Source organism: Rhinopithecus bieti, unplaced genomic scaffold, assembly GCF_001698545.2.
Source record: "Rhinopithecus bieti isolate Rb0 unplaced genomic scaffold, ASM169854v2 scaffold_7884, whole genome shotgun sequence".
Lineage (NCBI taxonomy): Eukaryota > Metazoa > Chordata > Mammalia > Primates > Cercopithecidae > Rhinopithecus > Rhinopithecus bieti.
Genome location: NW_016806331.1, coordinates 46415 through 66777, shown reverse-complemented (window position 1 = coordinate 66777; position 20363 = coordinate 46415). Strand labels below are relative to the sequence as shown.

Below are 20363 nucleotides of genomic sequence, written 5' to 3'. Positions count from 1 at the left end.
TATGTGGAGACATATATTTTTAAAATAGACTGTGTAAAGCACAGATAATATATTCTGGGTTACAACATATGTAAAAGTGAAACAAATGTGAGCTATAGAATAAAGGTTGGGCTGGGAAATGGAAACACACTACTGTTTGTCTAAGCTTCCATCTTAAACATCAGAAAAAGAGCAAATTAAACTGGAAATAAAGAGGAGGCAAATAACAAAGACATGAACAAAATTCAAAAAATAACAGAGCAAAATCAATGAAACTAAAAGTAGGTTCTTTGCAACGGTAAAAAAGACAAAAATTACAATATCAGTAATTAAAGAGGAGATAAAACACAGACTCTACAGAACTTAAAATGATAAGATGATACTAAGAACATTATATCAATAAATTGAAAAATGCAGAGGATATGAGCAAATCCCTTGAAGGACACAAATTAGTGAAACCCACTCAAGAATAACCTAGGCAGCCCTCTATCTATTAGAAATGTGTTTATACTTAAAATCTTACCACAACAAAACAAAATTCCAGAGACAGGTGGCTTCACTGGTGAATTCTACCACTGAATAAAGAATTAACAGGCCAGGCACAGTGGTTCACACCTGTAATCCCAGCACTTTGGGAGGATCGCTTGAGCCCAAAGGTTCAAGACCAGCCTGGGCAACAAAGTGAGACCCCCGTCTCTACAAAAAATAATTAGCTGGGCATGGTAGTGCATCTGCCCACTACAGATGGTGGGCATCTGTAGTACCAGTTACCTGGAAGCCTGAGGCGGGAGGACTGCTTGAGCCCAGGAGGTTGAGGCTGCAGTGAAGCATGATCATGCCACTGCAATTCAGCCTGGGCAAGAGAGTAAGACCTTATCTAAAAAAAATAATTAATTAACTAATTAATATTAATTCTACATAAGCTCTTCCAGAGACTAGAACGCCTCCCCATTCAAAGACCAGAATACATTACCTTGACAGCAAAATTAGGCAACTCATTATAAAAAAAAAATTACAAATATCCCTCACAGACAGGTAAGAATTTGTAAAAATTCTTAATAAAATACTAATATATCAAACTGAGCGATACATGAAACCATTAACACATAATACATGATGAATTATGGTTTATCTCACAAATGCAGCTTTGGTTCAACATTTGAAAAATAATCTATCCATGTAATTTACCTTATCAACAGACCAAAATAGAAAAACCATTATGATCACCTCAGTAGATGCAGCAAAAGCATTTGGCAAATTAAGCATCCATTCATTATTGACCATTTTTGGTTTGGGGCAAAAAAAGCATCTACTCATGATTTAAAAAAATACATATATATATACACATATATATATGCAAACAAGAAGTAGAAAAGAACTTCTCAACCTGATAAAGGGCATCTGCAAAAACCCTATAGCAAGGCCAGACTCAGTGGCTCATGCCTGTAATCCCAGTACTTTGGGAGACCAAGGCAGGCAGATTACCTGAGGTCAGAAGTTCAAGACCAGCCTGGCCAACATGGTGAAATGCCATATCTACTAAAAATATAAAAATTAGCTGGGCATGGTGGTGGGTACCTATAGTCCCAGCTACTCAGGAAGCTGAGGCACACGAATCGCCTGAACCCGGGAGGCAGAGAATGCAGTGAGCGAGATCACACCATTGCACTCCAGCCTGGGCGATAGAGCAAGACTCCATCTCAAAAAAAAAAAAAAAAAAAAAACCCTACAGCAAACCATACACGTAATGATGAAAGACTGATAGCATCCCCATAAAATTAGAAACAAGCCGGCTGGGTGCAGTGGGTCACGCCTGTAATCCCAGCACTTTGGGAGGCAGAGGCAGGCGGATCACCTGAGGTTGGGAGTTTGAGACCAGCCTGACCAACGTGGTGAAACCTCATCTCTACTAAAAATACAAAAATTAGCTGGTTGTAATGCCTGTAATCCCAGCTACTCGCAGGAGAATTGCTTCAACCTGGGAGGCGGAGGTTGTGGTGACCCGAGATCGCGCCATTGTACTCCAGCCTGGCAACAAGAGCGAAACTCATTCTTGGGAGAAAAAAAAAAAAAAAGGAACACGCCAAGGATGTCCCTCTAACCACTTCTATACACGATTGTACTGGAAATCTTAGACAAGAAAACAAGGCAAGAAGAGGAAACAGAAGGATACAGACTGAAAGGGAGAGATAAAAATTGTCTTTATGCACAGATGGCATGATAGTTTACATAGAAAAGTCTACAGAATCCACAATACAACTACTACCATGAAAAGCAGGTTTATCAAGGTTGTAGGACACAAGGTCACTATACGAAAATCAGCTGTTATTTGTATGTACTAGCAACAGAAAACTCAAAATAGATATATAAACCACGTTCATGGATTAGAAGATGTGATAATTAAGATGAAAATTATATGCTTTGGACATGTGTCCCCTCCAAATCTCATGTTGAAATGTGATGCCCAATGTTTGAGGTGGGGCCTGGTGGGAGGTATCTGGGTGATGGGGGCAGATCCTTTATGAATGGCTCAGTTCCATGGTAATTAGTGAGTTCTTACCGTTAGTTCATGCAAGAGTTGGTTGTTTAAGAGCGTCTGCATCTCTTTTGCTCCCTCTCTCACCATGTGACAAGCTAGCTCCACTTTGCCTTCCACTAGGATTATAAGCTTCCCGATGCCCTCACTAGAGGCAGATGCCAGCACCATACTTCCTACACAGCCATAAGCCAAAATTAGCCTCTTTTCTTTACAAATTACCTGGCCTCAGGTATTTCTTTATAGCAATGCAAATAAATGAACACAGCAATTCTCCCCAAATTGATTTACATTAGAGTCAATGTAGTCCTAATTAAAATCTCAGCAAGTTTTTTGCCAAATTTGACAGGCTGATTCTAAAGTGTATGTGGAAAAGTAAAGGAACAAAAATTACCAAAATAATTTTGAAAAAGTAGAAAAGTGCTGAAGGGGTCAGAGGTCACATGATGGGATTTCAAGACTTACTATAAAGCCATAATAATCAAGCAGTGGTATTTGTACAAGTGTCGACATACAGAACAATGGAATGGAACAGAGTCCAGAAATAGACCCACACACATATAGTCATGTAATGTCAACAAAGGTGCCAAGGTAAGTCAATGGGAAAAACCCTTTTCAACAAATGGTGCTAGAAATGAACAATGCAAAAAGAGATAGCAAAATAACAGAAACTACATTCTTCTCTTGTATAATATGTGAAAATTAACTCAAACTGGATCACACACCTAACTAAAACCTAGAGCTATAAAACCTCTGCTTTAAAAAAAATAAAGCCAGGCATGGTGGCTCCTGCCTGTAATCCCAGCACTTTGGGAGGCCAAAGTGGGCTGATCGCTTGAGCCCAGGAGTTCAAGACTAGCTTGCGCAACATGGCGAAACCCTGTCTCTACAAAAAATAAAAAAATCAGCCAGGTGTGGTAGCATGTTCCCATGTACCCAGCTACCTCGGGAGACTGAGGCGAAAGGATAACTTGAGCCCAGGAGGTGGAGGTTACAGTGAGCCATGATCGTGCCACCGCATTCCAGCTGGGGCAACAGAGCAAGACCCTGTCTCAAAAAAATAAAATAATTTTAACAGTAAGAGAAAATCTTTGTATTTCTTAGACAAAGATTTCTTAGGACACAACAAACACAAACTATTCTTACTAGTTTTGCATTGCTGCTATAATAAATTTTCACAAACTCTGTGCCTTGAACGATACAAATTTATTATCTTCTGGAGGCCAGAATACCAAAATGGGTCCCACTGGGCTAAGATCATGAAGTTGGCAAGAGGGCACTCCTTTCTGGATGCCCCAGAAAAGGCTGTCTCCTTGTACTACCAGCAGTCAGAAGCTGCCCACAACCAGGGGTCATGGGCCCTTCCTCCATCTCCAGAGGTAGCAGTGGCAGGTGAGTCTTTCTGCCAGTGCATCACCTCACCTGCTTCCTGCTTCCATTGTCACATCACCTTCTCTGGCTCTAACTGCTTCTCTCTCCCTTTCCACTTTAAGGATCCCTGTAATTACATTGGGTCCACCTAGAAACTCCAGGACAATCTCCCTGCCTTAAGATCAGATGACTAGCAACCTTAATTTATCTGTAACTCTAATTCCCTTTTGCCATGTAACATAACATATTCAACAGGTTCCAGGAATTAAGGCATAGACATCTTTCAGAGCCATTATTCTGCCTACAACATTACCACAAAGAAAAAAATCATAAGTTGGATATCCCCAAATGAATTTAAAATACATGGTCTTTAAAAGATAGTATTAAGGAAATAAAGACGAGCCATAGACTAGGAAAAAACATTTAGAAAACACATCTGATAAAAGACATATCTAGGGTAAAGAACTCTTAAAATTCCACAATAAGAAAAAAAAACTTATTTTTTTTAAATGAGCAAAACAATTTTTTTTTAAATGAGCAAAACAGTTGAGCAGATGCATCTCCAAAAAAGAGATAGTCATTATATGCAAACTAATACCACAATTAAATACCACTATGTAACCGTTACCATGAGTAAAGTTTTTTAAACTAAATGCTGGTGAAAATACAGAGCAATTAGAATTCTCATACAGCGCTGGTGGGAATGCAAAATAGTACAGCTACTTGGAAAAAACAATTTTGTAGTTTCTTATAATTTAAGAAAACTGAGAGCAACTCAAATGCCTGTCATTTGATAAATGGATAATCAAACTGTGGTACATCCATACAACTGAAATAACAATACATGCAACAACATGGATGAATGTCAAAAGCATTACGCTAAGTGGGAGAAGCCACATACAAAATGTTGCATACTGTTTGGGTTCATTTAAATAATATCCTGGTAAAGGGAAAACTATAGGGAAAGAAATCAGGTTGATGACTGCCAGGGGCTGGGGATGGAGAGGAGATCTACAAAGGGGATCGAGGGAACTTTTTGAGGTGATGGAAACTTTCTGTATTTTAATTGCAGTGGTGGTTATGTGACTGAGTAGGTCTGTCAAAAGGCAGAGAGCTGTCTACCTAAGAATGGTAAACTTACTGTATGTAAATTATAGCTCACTAAACACGATTCTTAAAAAAGATAAAAAGCCTGTGCCACATAAAAGACACCATCAGGTGGAACAGGAAACTTAAAGAGTGGTGGTAATTTTTTAAATGCCAAAAAACTTAAGATTTAAAAACTATGTCATTTTGGAGATTTTATACACACTATATACATTTTACTGGAGACCACCAGAATCTATTTTTGCCCACAGAAGTGAATGGTTTTTACAACAATTCCTATCATACTCGCTTCAGGAAGCCTGAGCATCGCACGAGAGAATATGACTTGGAGTTATGTTTAAGGCAGGGGACAGACCAGCGTGAGAACAGATCAGGTGTCTCTGTATCAGATGATGGGGTGGCCCACTCAGTAGGCACAGTAAGCACAGAAGCATCACAACAGCCAAATTCTTGGAAGGGGCAAGGAGACAGCAGTGAATGTTCTCCTGATGTAAGTTAAGAGAATGCTTTGGCAGATAACTGACATTTTAAGAGCTCACATCACATTTCTATTCTACATCATAAGAAAATTGGTATCTGTATTTTTAAGATTATTTGAAAGAAAAGATTCCACAAAAAACAAAACAAAACAAAAAAACACTTGTGCTTCTTCAACTTTATCCCCCTTATAATGGTTATTTCCATACTAAAACTAAAAATCAAGCTAGAAAGAACCAGGGATGAGAGTATAAATGTTATGTGTCTGAAACCTTTACATATTAACAATAAACTACATGTAAACTACTACATGGTCAGGATGTTGGTCAAGGCAATAGGACTACTCCAGTGCTCTGCTCCATTTCCTTATCTTCTTACATGTCCATGACTATTTAAATGTTGTTCCAAAACATTCATGTGTCAGCCAGGCATGGTGGCTCATGCCTTTAATTCTGGCACATTGGGAAGCCAAGGCAGATGGATCACTTGAGGTCAGGAGTTCGAGATCAGCCTGGCCAACAGGGGAAACCCTGTCTCTACTAAAAATAAAAAAATAAATAAAATAAAAATTAGTCAGGCGTGGTGGTACACACATGTAATCCCAGCTACTCAGCCTCCTGAGGCAGAAGAATCGCTTGAACCTAGGACGCAGACATTGTAGTGAGTCAAGATCACGCCACTCCACTCCAGCCTGGGTGATAGAGTGAGATTCCATCTCAAACAATAAAAACAAAATGTGCATGTGTGGAACGAACTCGGGTTTCAGGTTCACCAACTGTAATTCTTTGCTTAAAGATATTCCGGCTGGGTGCGGTGGCTCATGCCTATAATCCCAGCACTTTGGGAGGCTGAGGCAGGCAGATCACCAGAGGTCAGGAGTTCGAGACCAGCCTGGCCAACATGGTGAAACCTCGTCTCTACTAAAAATATAAAAATTAGCTGGGTGTGGTGGCACATGCCCGTAATCCCAGCTACTGGGAAGCCTGAAGCAGGAGAATCGCTTGAACCTGGGAGGCAGAGGTTGCAGTGAGCTGAGATTGCGCCACTGTACTCCAGCCTGGGCAACAGAGCGAGATTCTGTCTCAAAAAAACAAACAAACAAAAAAAAATTGGGGCCGGGCGCGGTGGCTCAAGCCTGTAATCCCAGCACTTTGGGAGGCCGAGATGGGCGGATCACGAGATCAGGAGATCAAGACCATCCTGGCTAACACGGTGAAACCCTGTCTCTACTAAAAAATACAAAAACAAAAACTAGCCGGGTGAGGTGGCGGGCGCCTGTAGTCCCAGCTACTCGGGAGGCTGAGACAGGAGAATGGTGTAAACCCAGGAGGTGGAGCTTGCAGTGAGCAGAGATCGCGCCACTGCACTCCGGCCTGGGCGAAAGAGCAAGACTCTGTCTCAAGAAAAAAAAAGAGAAATACATACATAACTATATAAGATTTATAATCTAGCTATAGAAGTCTCTAATCAGAATTTTTTCTATATGTAATATCAATAAAAACCCTTTAAAAAAACACCACATATCTGATAAAGGATTCATATCAAGGTATATAAGGAAAGCTGACAACTTAATAAGACAATCAGGCGGGCGTGGTGGCTCACGCCTGTAATCCCAGCACTTTGGGAAGCTGAGGCGGACAGATCACCTGAGGTCGGGAGTTCGAGACCTGCCTGACCAACATGGAGAAACCCTGTCTCTAGTAAAAATACAAAATTAGCCAGGCATGGTGGCGCATGCCTGTAATCCCAGCTACTCAGGAGGCTGAGGCAGGAGAATCACTTGAACCAGGAGGCAGAGGTTGCAGTGAGCTGAGATTGCATCACTGCACTCCAGCCTGGGCAACGAGAGTGAAACTCGATCTTGAAAAAAAAAAAAGACAATCATATTTTTAAGTGGGCAAAATATTTGAAGACTTGCTTGAACAAAGAAGATACACAGATAGCAAACAAGCAAACAATAAGATCACCATCACTGGTTATTAGGGAAATGCAAGTTAAAATTATAATGAGATATACACTTACTAGAATGGCTAAAATTGAAAAGAATGACAATACCAGTTGTTGGTAGGAATATAGAGTAACTGGAATTCTCATTCATTGCTAGTAGGAATGCAAAACTTTGCAAAACTTAATGGTGGTGGTTTTATAAAGTTAAACTTACTCTTACCACATGGCCCAGTAATTCAACTGCTTTGTATTTATCCAGAAGAAATAAAAACACACTGGCAAATGAGGACCTGCACATACTTTAACAGCTTCATGTATAATAATAGCCCCAAAGTGGAAACAACACAAAGATTCATCCACTGGTGAACGGGTAAATAAACTGGTATGCGTCCATACAACAGAGTACAACTCATCAATACAAAATACAGAATACTGATTAACAACATGGGTGAAACTCAAAAACATTACACTAAATAAAAGAATGTAACTTATATCTCAATCAACATTACTTTTAAAAACACTAAAATAGATATATACACACCAATGATCTAGGTTCTACTTTAAGAAGCTAGAAAAAGTAAAACCAAAGCATTAAGAAGGAAATAACGAAGAGTAGAAATAAATGAAATGGGCAAACAATTGAGAAAAAAGTCAGTTCTTTGCAAAAATCAACTGCATAAACCTTTAGCTAACATGATCAAGAAAAATGAGAAGCCACAAATTATTGTATCAGTAATGAAAAAGGAGACATCAATATAAGTCTTACAGATATTAGTAGACTAGTAAGAATATTCTGGGCTGGGCACGGTGGCTCACACTTGCAATCCTAGCACTTTGGGAGGCCAAGGTGGGTGGATCACAAGGTCAGGAGATTGAGACCAGTCTGGCCAACATGGTGAAACCTGTTTCTGCTAAAAATACAAAAATTAGCAGGGTGTAGTGGTGTGTGCCTGTAATCCCAGCTACTCGGGAGGCTGAGGCAGGAGAATCGCTTGAACCTGGGAGGTGGAGGTTGCAGTGAGCTGAGATCGCGTCCCTGTACTCCAGCCTAGGTGACAGAGCAAGAGTCCATCTCAAAAAAAAAAAAAAAAAAAAAAAGAGTAACATCAAAATACTTACACTATGAATTTCCAAATAAGTACTATATAAAGCTACGACAATTAAAACAGTGTGGTATGGGCCTAAGGGTAAACACTGATCAATGGAACAGAATCAAGTCCAAAAAGCAGAGGTACACATATACAGTCAATGCTTTTTGGTCAAGGTATCAAGGTATCAAGGTAATTCAATGAAGAAAGGAAAGTCCTTTCATTGAAACAGTTGGATATCTATATAGATAAAGTAAATCTCAACCTCTGTCTTACTCCATATACAAAAATCAACTCAAGATGGATGATGGACCTTAACATAAAACCTACAATCATAAAGCTTCTAGGAAAAAAACATAGAAGCATATATTTATAAGCTTCGGGTAAGCAAAAATTTCTTGGACAGGACATAAAAGGCACAAACTATTTTAAAAATTGATAAACTCCACATCACAAAAATGAAAATTTCAGCCAGATGTGGTGGCTCACACCAGTAATCTCAGCACTTTGGGGGCCAGAGTGGATGCATTACTTGAGGCCAAGAGTTTGAGACCATCCTGGCCAACAGAGCAAAACCCTGTCTCTACTAAAATTACAAAAATTAGCTGGGTGTGGTGGTGCACACCTGTAACCCCAGCTACTCAGGAGGCTGAGGCATGAGAATCATTAGAATCCAGGAGGCAGAGGTTTCAGTCAGGTGAAGGTGCACCACTGCACTCCAGCCTGGGTGACAGAGCAAGACTCTGTCTAAAAAAAAAAAAAATTACTCCTCAACAAAAGACAGCATTTTAAAAAATGAGCAGAGAAGTCACAGAATGGGAGAAAATATTCACAGCTTGTGCATCTGACAAAGGACTTGTATTCAGACCACAGCATAAAATAAAAAGTGTTTTTAGGGCAAAAGACTGGGGCACTTCAGAAAGGATGATGGATAAATGGCCGGTAAATACATGAAAAGATACTCTACATCATCTGTCACTGGGAAATGCAAATAAAAACCCCAAGGACATACCACTTCACACCCAAATGTTGATATATATGTAGAACAACGGAAACTTCTCATACAGTGCTGGTCAGGGTATGGCACAACCACAGTGGAAAGTTTCTTAAAAAGTTAAACATGTTATCTTTCCTATGACTCAGAAATTCCACTCTTAGGTAGAATTAAAGAGAAAGGAAAACTAAGAACACAAAAAGCTTGTAAAACAAAAGCTCACAGCAGTCAAACCTCATTGCTTTTGGTTTACTAATATTAGCCAAAACTAGAAACTACTCAAATGTCTATCACTAGGAAGATAAATTATGGCATATTCATTAAAATTCCATAAAAGGGGAATAAACTGATTCACACGTGTAAATTTAAAACTATGTTAAGTGAAAGAAGTCAGAGACAAAGAGTACATATATAGCATTCCATTTAAATATAAAAAATTCAAGAACAAGCAAAACTAATCTATGGAAACAAAAATCAGCAAGTAATTTTGGATGGTGGTGTGGGGGGCAAGGAACTGGCTACAAAGAGGCAGAAGGAAACTCTGGGAATGATGGAAATGTTTTTCATATTTATTGGGGTTATGGTTACATATGTGTATACATTTTCCAAATGTAAGCTATACATTTCAAATTAGTACATTTTATTGTTTATACTTTTATACTTCAGTAAAACTGATTTTAAAAATTTAAATTTAAGGCTGGGCGTGGTGGCTCACGCCTATAATCCCAGTACTTTGGGAGGCCGAGGTGGGCGGATCACAAGGTCAGGAGATCGAGACCATCCTGGTTAATATGGTGAAACCCTGTCTCTACTAAAAATACAAAAAATTAGCCAGGCGTGGTGGCGGGCGCCTGTCGTCCCAGTTACTCAGGAGGTTGAGGCAGGAGAATGGCGTGAACCCAGGAGGCAGAGCTTGCAGTGAGCCGAGATAGCACCGCTGCACTCCAGCCTGGGCAACAGAGTGAGACTCCCTCTCAAAAAAAAAAAAATTTAAATTCAAATTTTAAAAATTGTCATTGTTATTTAAACCCATGTTCCCTTCAGCCTAAAACCATCACCACCACCACAGCAAGGCAAGCTAAGGTGACCTCCATCAACATGTCAGCCAGGCCACTCACTGAACAGGTCCAGTTTTTCAAACTGTCCCACTAACTTCACAGAAGACTCCATGGGATAGTTCAGGCTATCTTCTAAGTTTTTGTTTTGTTTCACTTCACTTATTACTACTTTTTCTTGTTTTGTGAGATGATATGGACACTTTTTTTCTAAATTCGGTCCCTTTCTTTTCCCCATCACCACATTACATTTCCATGTTTGTCTCTAAAGAGTGTATTTATTCCCAAGCATGAGTAACCATTCCAAAAACAAACAAAACTATGAAAATGTTAGCAAGTGTGAACAGGAGCCAGATAAAGAGGTGTGAGCTGAAAATGCAGATACAATTCTTCCACTCTTGACCATTCTAACCCCCAGATCATAGATATTAGTGAGTTTTCAGCCCTAGCCCCAGGATTACTGGCTACAAATAAGTTCATTTCAAAATTTTTATTTCATATACTGTTAAAACTTCACAACTTAGACATATCACTGTAATTTGTTTTCAATATGAAGAGGAGCACGATTCCAAAAAATTTTTTAAAAACCATGATATGTGGCAAGTTTTTAGGGTTGGCATGTCTTGGCTACACTTCTCTTAATAATGAAAGAACAGGCATCACCACAGCTTTCGAATTCACAGACATCACAAAATAGGGCATATACACAGTATCTAAAAAGCATGCTGTGCACAGCTCAATGTTAATGTCCCTGAAGTACACTTATTAAAAATATGAATGTTCAGGCATTAAGTATTTACAGGTACCAAGACACAAGTTACTTTTTTTTTTTTTTTTCCCACAAGTTACTTTTTATTTGTTATTTATTTATTTATTTATTTATTTTGAGACAGCTCTGTCGCCCAGGCTAGAGTGCACTGGGCCGATCTCAGCTCACTGTAACCTCCACCTCCTGGGTTCAAGCGATTCTCCTGTCTCAGCCTCCTGAGTAGCTGGGATCACAGGCATGCGCGACCACCACGCCGGGCTAATTTTTTTGTATGTTTAGTAGAAACGAGGTTTCACTATATTGGCCAGGCTGGTCTCGAACTCCTGACCTCAAGTGATCCACCCATCTGAGCCTCCCAAAGTGCTGGAATTACAGGCATGAGCCACCGTGCCCAGCCACAAGTTACTTTTTAATCTGATGGAACAGTGAATAGAAAAACTAACAATTATGCTCCATTTTCAAGGACAATTATAAGACCAACATCAAAGATGCTATCATATATATAATCTCAATAATCACAACAGTAATGTGATTCAGTAAAAAATTTCAGTTAAAAAATAAGGGGGGCTGGGCACAGTGGCTCACACCTGTAATCCCAGCACTTTGAAAAGCTGAGGAAGACAGATCACCTGAGGTTAGGAGTTTGAGACCAGCCTGGCCAAGAGTGAAATTCCATCTTTACTAAAAGTACAAAAATTAGCTGGGCCTGGTGGCGCATGCCTGTAATCCCAGCTACTTGGGAGGCTGAGGCAGGAGAATCACTTGAACCTGGAAGGTGAAGGTTGCAGTGAGCTGAGATCGCGCCACGGCACTCCAGCCTAGGTGGCAGAGTGAGACTCTGTCTCAGAAAAAAAAAAAAAAAAGAAAAAAAGGTGGAGGAGAGGCAGGGAAGAAACATTTATCCAGCAGTTAGACTTGCCAGAAACCCAATCATGTGACAGTAAAGAGCCTGGAAAAATCAACAAACATCTTTGAGTGGCCAAGGACCACAAAGCCCATGCTTGGGATGGGCAGAGCCACAGAATCCCTGATAGCCATTGAAAATGCCCTAGAAAGGCAGATGAAAGAAAATATTTTACTATTAACACACAAGTCTGAAATTAGTAAACAGAGAACCAATCTTAATCACTACAATAATTTCTGAGAATACTCTACATTACTTAACAGAATAGTAAATGATGTCCATAACAGTGACCTTGAGTCACCAAGAAAGCATTAGAGTGTGCTCAATACCTCTCGTCAAAAACAGCACAATATGCAATGTGCTTTAGGAAGGCAGCCAAAAGATCATGAGAGTTTTCATCATTTCACAGTTTAAAGTCCTTCACTACATTTATCTATAGATGTCAGGCAAGTGGAACACTCTGCTTTCTAATGATGGTGTTCTATTTGGCATAAAGTACGGCTAACAGAAAAAACAAGAAAGAAAAGAAAAAATATATATATATAATGATGATGCTCTAGTATTAACTACTATACCCAAGTACTCTCCTTATCTTAGAAGAATCAGTATCAGATTGATTTACACTTTCAGAGCCCCTTGTAGAACCATCACATAGATAAAATGGAATTTTTTAAAGTTTTCAGGTGTATTTTGAAACCAGGATTTCTTGTGCTATTATTATCAAACATCTTCCACAGAAAAAGCCCATCCTACCTACAGAGAGACAAGGCCAGGACTTATTAGTGGGTTCATTGCCACCTACCAAAATCCTGTATTCTTTTCCACATTTTAATTAACTAGTGACTAATAATTCTCAGTTTCTCACTACCTTTCCATACCCCAAATAAAATAATACCCTGTATTTCCACCACCAAACATCCTTCCCTCTTGTTAATTCCCCACAGCAGCATCGACTGGTTGCTACTCACTGTCCAACACAAACACCAGTGGGTTGTGAAGTGTGGGAATCTGCAGCTCTTGGAGCTGCATTGTAACTAGAAAATATACAAGTCCTCCTCTTGCTGTCTACTTTAACCAAGAAGAAATATGTTGCCATGCTGGGGCAGCTTAGGGATTAGACACTTATCAGTCTTTCCGAGGTCAGCTGGTAATCTGCTTCTGTGTGCCAGACCCTGGGCTTAAGTGCTTTACCCACACTATCTGTTTAATCCTCACAACTGTCCTATGAGATAGGTCCTATTTGACCCCACTTTGTAGATAGGCAGGCTGTGGCTAAAAGGTCAAGCAACTTAACCAAGGTCACACTATTCCTTTGTGGGGGAAAAGGATTGGAACCCACTTACGACTTCAAAGCCCACACTCTTCACTATACACCAACTGCTTCAGCTGTCATTAACTTTAGTTACATTTACACATCATCGAGAGTGTACACTGAATGCCTCAAATTCACTTTACTATGCTTTATTTCATTCACTATGAAGTATATATCTTATCTTCATATGAAATTGTTATTAATGTGTTAATTTTTTAAAAGCTAGAGGACAAACGAAGGCAAAGAATACAGGTTTGGGCAGCCTTTATAATTTGCTGTTTGAAATAACTTTAATACTTAAGTATGTAAGAATGTTACCTGGGGTTACTGTTAGCTGAAAACAATGAAGCTTGTTTGGATCAGGAAAATGCACTTTACATGTACCTGTAAAAGAAACAGCACATCAGGACGGCCTGGCAGTGAGCAACAGTCCATATGATGAGGCTAACTTTTGAACACATGTAAAGTTAGCGGTGCTAGAGGGATCCGTATGGTTTACGGAAAGCTGGTAGATCTCCCTCCCTATTTGTCTGATAATAACGGTGCCAATACACTAAAACTGCAAACCAGTGGTTTTTGTCATGTGTTTCTCCTTAGTCTTTTACTAGTTAATCCCAAATAGAGATGTTTTCCTTCAACCTTTAAGTGGTCACTAAACCATTTATTTCAAAAGAATTATGCTACTGTACCTTGACAAGAAGAAACCATATCTCAGGGAGATTAATATATGCAGGCAAAGGCTAACTAAACACGGAAAAACCAGGAAAGAGCCCAGGTCAACTCTGTTCCCCTGGCACCACAGACATTCAGTCACCATGGTAAATGGAAGTTCTTTATAAAGAAGGGTGCTGGCTGGGTGTGGTGGCTTATGCCTGTAATCCCAGCTACTCGGGAGGCTGCGGCAGGAGAACCACTTGAATGGGGGAGACGGAGGTTGCAGTGAGCCGAGATCACACCATTGCACTCCAGCTTGGGCAACGAGAGCGAAACCCCGTCTCAAAAAAAAAAAAAAAAGGAAGTGTGCGCCCAGGACTTAGCTCCCACCCAGCTAGAGTTTACCATGATATTTTGTCTTTTTGAAAAATACCTTTACTACCTAAGTGGTAAAGCAGCTTGCTTTGTTGGTAAAATAATGCTCTACTGACCCAGATGCCAATGTTCTGTGCCACTGGTCCAAGTCAGAAGAGGCCTAAATCAGGACAAAATGTTCCCCTGGGAGAGGGGCTACTGGCTGCTGGTGCAGGCCAGGGAAGTTGACTGCATCCCACCCGTCTCATTCAAATGAATGGCACATGGCTAATTACCCATGGAAAAAATACCCAAGGAATCTGGAAGGAATATGTATAGAAATTTTCTACATCTATAAAATCAGAAAATACTATGCTAAACTTTTTTTTAGACAGGGTCTCACTCTGTTGCCTGGGCTGGAGGACAGTGGCATGATTCCAGCTCACCGCAACCTTTGCCTCCAAGGCTCAGGTGATCCTCCCACCTCAGCCTCCTGAGTAACAGGGACTACAGGTGCACACCACCACACCTGGCTAATTTTTGTATCTTTTGTAGAGACAGGTTTTCGCCATGTTACCCAGGCTAGTCTCAAACTCCCTTGCGCAAGTGATCCACTCACCTTGGCCTCTGAAAGTGCTAGGATTACAGGTGTGGGCCACCACACCAGGCCTATGCTAAACTTCTCAGTTCACCACTGGTGGTGAACTGGAACATGGAAAAACCAGGAAAGAACCCAGGTCAAATCTCTACTCCGTTCTCCTAGCACCAGAGACATTCATAGTCACCATGGCAAATGGAAGTTAAAAAGAAGAGTGCTGGCCAGGCGCGGTGGCTCACGCCTGTAATCCCAGAACTTTGGGAGGCCAAGGTGGGCGGTTCATGAGGTCAGTAGTTCGAGACCAGCCTGGCCAACAAGGTGAAACCCCGCCTCTACTAAAAATACAAAAATTAGCCGGGCAAGGTGGTAGGTGCCTGTAGTCCCAGCTACTTGGGAGGCTGAGGCAGGAGAATTGCCTGAACCTGGGAGGCGGAGGTTGCCATGAGCTGAGATTGTGCCACTGCATTCCAGCCTGGGCAACAAAGCGAGACTCCATCTTAAAAAAAAAAAGAGTGCTGCCCAGGAGTCAGCTCCCACCCAGAGTTTACTACGATATTTTGTCTTTTTAAGTTTTTAAAGTTTTTTTAGAAGACTTTTAAAAGTTTTTTTTAAGTTTTCTTACAAGTTCCACCAAAAGTATTTGTTTAGTTTGACAATGATAAAAATTTTATCGAAAACAGGACAATTCAAATTTCTATCAGAGGTGACCTTAGAGACGATCTAGTCCAATGTCCTCAACTAGGAGACATAAGTAGAAGGTCCAGAGAGGTTTGGTGACTAGCCCAAGATCATACAGGTTATTAACAGAAGCAAGGTTAATTCCTACATTAATAACTAGTTCATGACTCCTTCTCCTACTGCATGCCTCATTTCCTTTCAATACATAATGAACATGTTAAGACATGGGACACCTGTACATACAAACAACAAATAATACAGAACTGTTAGTAGCGTTTCCTTTCCAGAGTGAAAACTGCCTAGAAAAGCAAGAAGCAGGCCGGGCGCAGTGGCTCATGCCTGTAATCCCAGCACTTTGGGAGGCCGAGGCAGGCGGATCATGAGATCCGGAGATCGAGACTATTCCGGTTAACTAACACGGTGAAACCCCATCTCTACTAAAAACATAAAAAATTAGCTGGGCGTACTGGCGGGCGCCTGTAGTCCCAGCTACTCGGGAGGCCGAGGCAGGAGAATGGCGTGAACCTGGCAGCAGAGCTTGCAGTGAGCTGAGATCACGCCACTGCACTCTAGCCTGGGCAACGAGCAAGACTCCGTCTCAAAAAAAAAAAAAAAAAAGAAAAGAAAAGCAAAAAGCAGTCTTAGAGATGGCAATGTCACAGTCCTTGCTTTAGAAATACAGAAACTGGAGCCAAAGAGTTCAAGACTTTCCCCAAAATTACACATTTAGAACTATGTGTGAAATACTTAAAATGGGCTTTATTCTTCTAATCTTAACTTGCAAAGATAAATGCCATCCTTCTAGTGAGTTCTAAGTAACAAAAACATATGATTATGACTTGGGATGTTAATCATGTTAGTCATGTTTCAACGATTAACTGAAGTTGGCATCATGTATTTGTTTTTAATATCTAGCATTCTCCTTTGTTTTAATAGACAGATGAGGAAATCAATAGCTCCGAAAAAGCTGGCCCACCAAGAATAAAGAAAATATCGGCCGGGCACGATGGCTCATGCCTGTAATCCTAGCACTTTGGGAGGCCAAGGCAGTTGGATCACCTGAGGTTAGGAGTTCAAGCCCAGCCTGCCCAACATGGTAAAAACCCCCTCTCTACTAAAAATACAAAAAATTAGCCAGGTGTGATGGCGCATGCCTGTAATCCCAGTTACTCAGGAGGCTGAGGTGGGAGAACTGCTTGAACCTGGGGGACAGAGGTTGCAGTAAGCTGAGATTGCGCCACTTCACTCCAGCCTGGGTGAAAGAGCGTGACTCTGTCTCAAAAAAAAAAAAAAAAAAGAAATTACCAAAGTGGATTAAAAAGCAATAAAACTATGCCAGGTGCAGTGGCTCATGCCTGTAATTCTGGCAAAACCCTATCTCCACTAAAAATACAAAAATTGGCTAGGCGTGGTAGCAGGCATTTGTAATCCCAGCTACTCAGGAGGCTGAGGCAGGAGAGTCACTTGAATTCAGGAAGTGGAGGTCGCAGTGAGCAGAGACCGCACCACTGCATTCCAGCCTGGGTGACAGAGAAAGACTCCATCTCAAAAAAAAAGAAAGAAAAGAAAGGTTAAGTTCTAAAAAAAAAAAAATGTTAACAGGTTTTTGTTCTAGTTCAATTCACTAGAATTAAGCTTTTTATCTACATGTAGGCATGCACTATCTGAGCCTCTAATAATATTTCAGTCTATCTGGAAGAAACATTTTAAATCTTTTTGCAGAGAAACCTCTACAAAATTGCACATACAGAGCTCTAAACTAGTTATGAATAGTTACTAAGTGGCACTAATACAAGGCAAGTTATTTTGTTAGCCTTTGTAAATATGTTAGTAAGATAATTAAAGAGATAGTAAAGGGTTATGCATTGGTGGCTTCTTGTTTTTCTCTTTAGAATAATGAGACATACTTTTGGAAAGCATGGCTTTTAAAATGATATAATTTCCCCCTTCTTTGATTAGGAGAGAAGGTAGGGAGAAAGAACGAAAGAAGAGGCAGGGAACATGCTGTCTTTTTATCTGACACCACAGCCATATGGCTAGGAAGATGTGCCATGGTTCTTTAAAACCTAAGGTATGCAGTTACAATCCTGATTTGAAAGCCAGTCATAAAATTTTCTGGTTTTTAAAGTATACTCTATGAGTTAAAAATCAACAATCTCTGTAAGATACATACAAGGATGAATGAACCATTTATAAGTGAGACCTTTTCTGTGATTTTGATTAAATGTCTGTATGTGTTGGCCATGCACAGTGGCTCGTGCCTGTAATCTCAGCACTTTGGGGGGCCAAGGTGGAAGGATCACTTGAGCCCAGGAGTTTGAGATCAGCCTGGGCAACACAGGAGACTCCATCTCTACAAAAAAAAATAATAATAATTTTAAAAAATTAGCTAGGTGTGGTGGCATGCACTTGAGGTCTGATGTCTCAGCTGCTCAGGAGGCTGAGGTGGGAAGATCACTTGAGTCCAGGAGGTTGAGGCTGCAGCGAGCCACACTCATGTCATTGTACTCCAACTTGGGCAACAAAGAGAGATCCTGTCTATAAAAAAACAAAAAAAAAAAGTTTACATACACATACAGGCTCAAGCTGGGGTCTGTGGGAAGATAAGATGGGAGTGGAAAGCAGGGGAGTTATTTTATTTTATCAGGAAAATGTCCTAATAAAAGAGAAGAGTATAATGAACCCATCCCCAGCTTCAACATTCTGCCAATCTTGCTTGTCTATCCTGCCCCCACACAGTTTACTTGTTTGTCTTCCTGTAGCATTTTAAAGCAAACCACTTCATCTGTAAATATTTCAGTGTGTACAAAGATAACCTTTTTGTGTTTTGTGGTTGTTTTGTTTTGTTTTGTTTTTTTGAGACAGTCTCACTCCATTGCCCAGGCTGGAGTGCACTGGCGCAATCTCAGCTCACTGCAACCTCCACCTCCTGGGTTCAAGCAATTCTCTTGCCTCAGCCTCCCAAGCAGCTGGGATTACAGGTGTACACCACCACGACCAGCTAAATTTGTACTTTTAGTAGAGACAGGGTTTCATCATGTTAGCCAACCTGGTTTCAAACTCCTAACCTCAAATGATCCACTCGCTTTAGCCTCCCAAAGTGCTAGGAATACAGGTGTGAGCCACTGCACCCAGCCAGAAAGATAACTTTTTAACAGAATCTCAAGATATTGCCTCATTTCTGAGTTGAAGAAAACTTTGAGGTCAAGCAATCCAATGTCTTTCAAAACACTTTCAACTGAGATCCATAGTAAGAAACATATTTTATACCACAACTCACTATACCTACCTGTAAGTTCCATGTTGAAAATAATCTTTTGGCTGGGCGCGGTGGCTCACGCCTGTAATCCCAGCACTTTGGGAGGCCGAGGCAGGCAGATCACTTGAGCCCAGGAGTCTGAGACCAGCCTGCCCAACATGGCAAAAACCCATCTGTGCTAAAAATACAAAAATTAGCCTGGCATGGTGGTGCGTGCCTGTGGTCCCAGCTACTCGGGAGGCTGAGGCACAAGAATTGCTTGAACCTAGGAAGCAGACTCCAGCCTTGGTGACCAAGTGAGACTCTGTCTTGAAAATAATAATAATTTTTTCAGAAACATTACATACTTACCCTCTCAAACTGATTTCACAACAATGTAGAGGTTGCAACCCACCATTATCTTTCCAACTTCAGATGGAGAATGGAATGGGCTCTGCCCTGCCCCATGTCAGAGATACCTCCACATTCAACCCTACGTTCTCTCTAGCACTCACCCAAACCAGCAGACCCACTTATAAAATGCTTCACCATCATCCACAGACATCCTCAGCCTCAGAATTTTAAAGGAAGTATGATGATAAAAAGTTGTATTTCAAAAAATACTAAAATGATCAAATCTTCAGGCTTTAATGATCTTCTGAAATAATCAAGGGTTTGGAAGAAGATTAATGATAGGGAAAAAAATAAAATATGACATATATTACAAAAGTGAACTGCCTGATAAATGGGCTTTCCAAATGTACTGTGCTCACGAGTGAAGACTGCATGCTGACCCTGTGTGTCTGGGGCAGAAACAATCAAGCAAGATGGACATCCACTGACAGCAAGGCAGTGCAGCCACCCCTCAAACATGCAGACGACTTACAAATGAGCACTTTGCCAAAAAACTGGTATCATCCCTAACAAAAATGGAACGGTTATTGATTTATACACTTTTTCACTCAAAGTGGATGTGGGACAGAATGCATAAGAGGCAAAACCTAAACAAATACACCTCTGCTATGCTAAGGAGAGATACAAAGCACTCAAAAGATGGCAGAACCTTGCTCTTTTTTTTTTTTTTTAAAGACAGAGTCTCGTTCTGTCACCCAGGCTGGAGTGCAATGGCGCAATCTTGGCTCGCTGCAACCTCCGCCTCTTGGGTTCAAGCGACTCTAGTGCCTCAGCCTCCCGAGTAGCTGGGACTACAGGCATGCACCACCATGCTCAGCTAATTTCTGTATCTTTAGTAGAGACAGGGTTTCACCATGTTGGCCAGGCTGTTCTCGAACTCCTGACCTC

The 20363-nt window shown here is 40.7% G+C and overlaps 1 protein-coding gene across 2 annotated transcripts in view; it reads right to left on the bottom strand.

Moving 5' to 3' along the window:
- The window catches only part of UBE2F (ubiquitin conjugating enzyme E2 F (putative)), a 75295-nt gene that overhangs the window by 32806 nt on the left and 22126 nt on the right, over positions 1-20363 (bottom strand). For both annotated transcript variants that reach the window (XM_017875548.1, XM_017875547.1), the window contains one exon: positions 13858-13923. In XM_017875548.1, coding sequence (XP_017731037.1) covers positions 13858-13923 — 66 coding nt within the window. The remainder of the gene's footprint in view (positions 1-13857; positions 13924-20363) is intronic.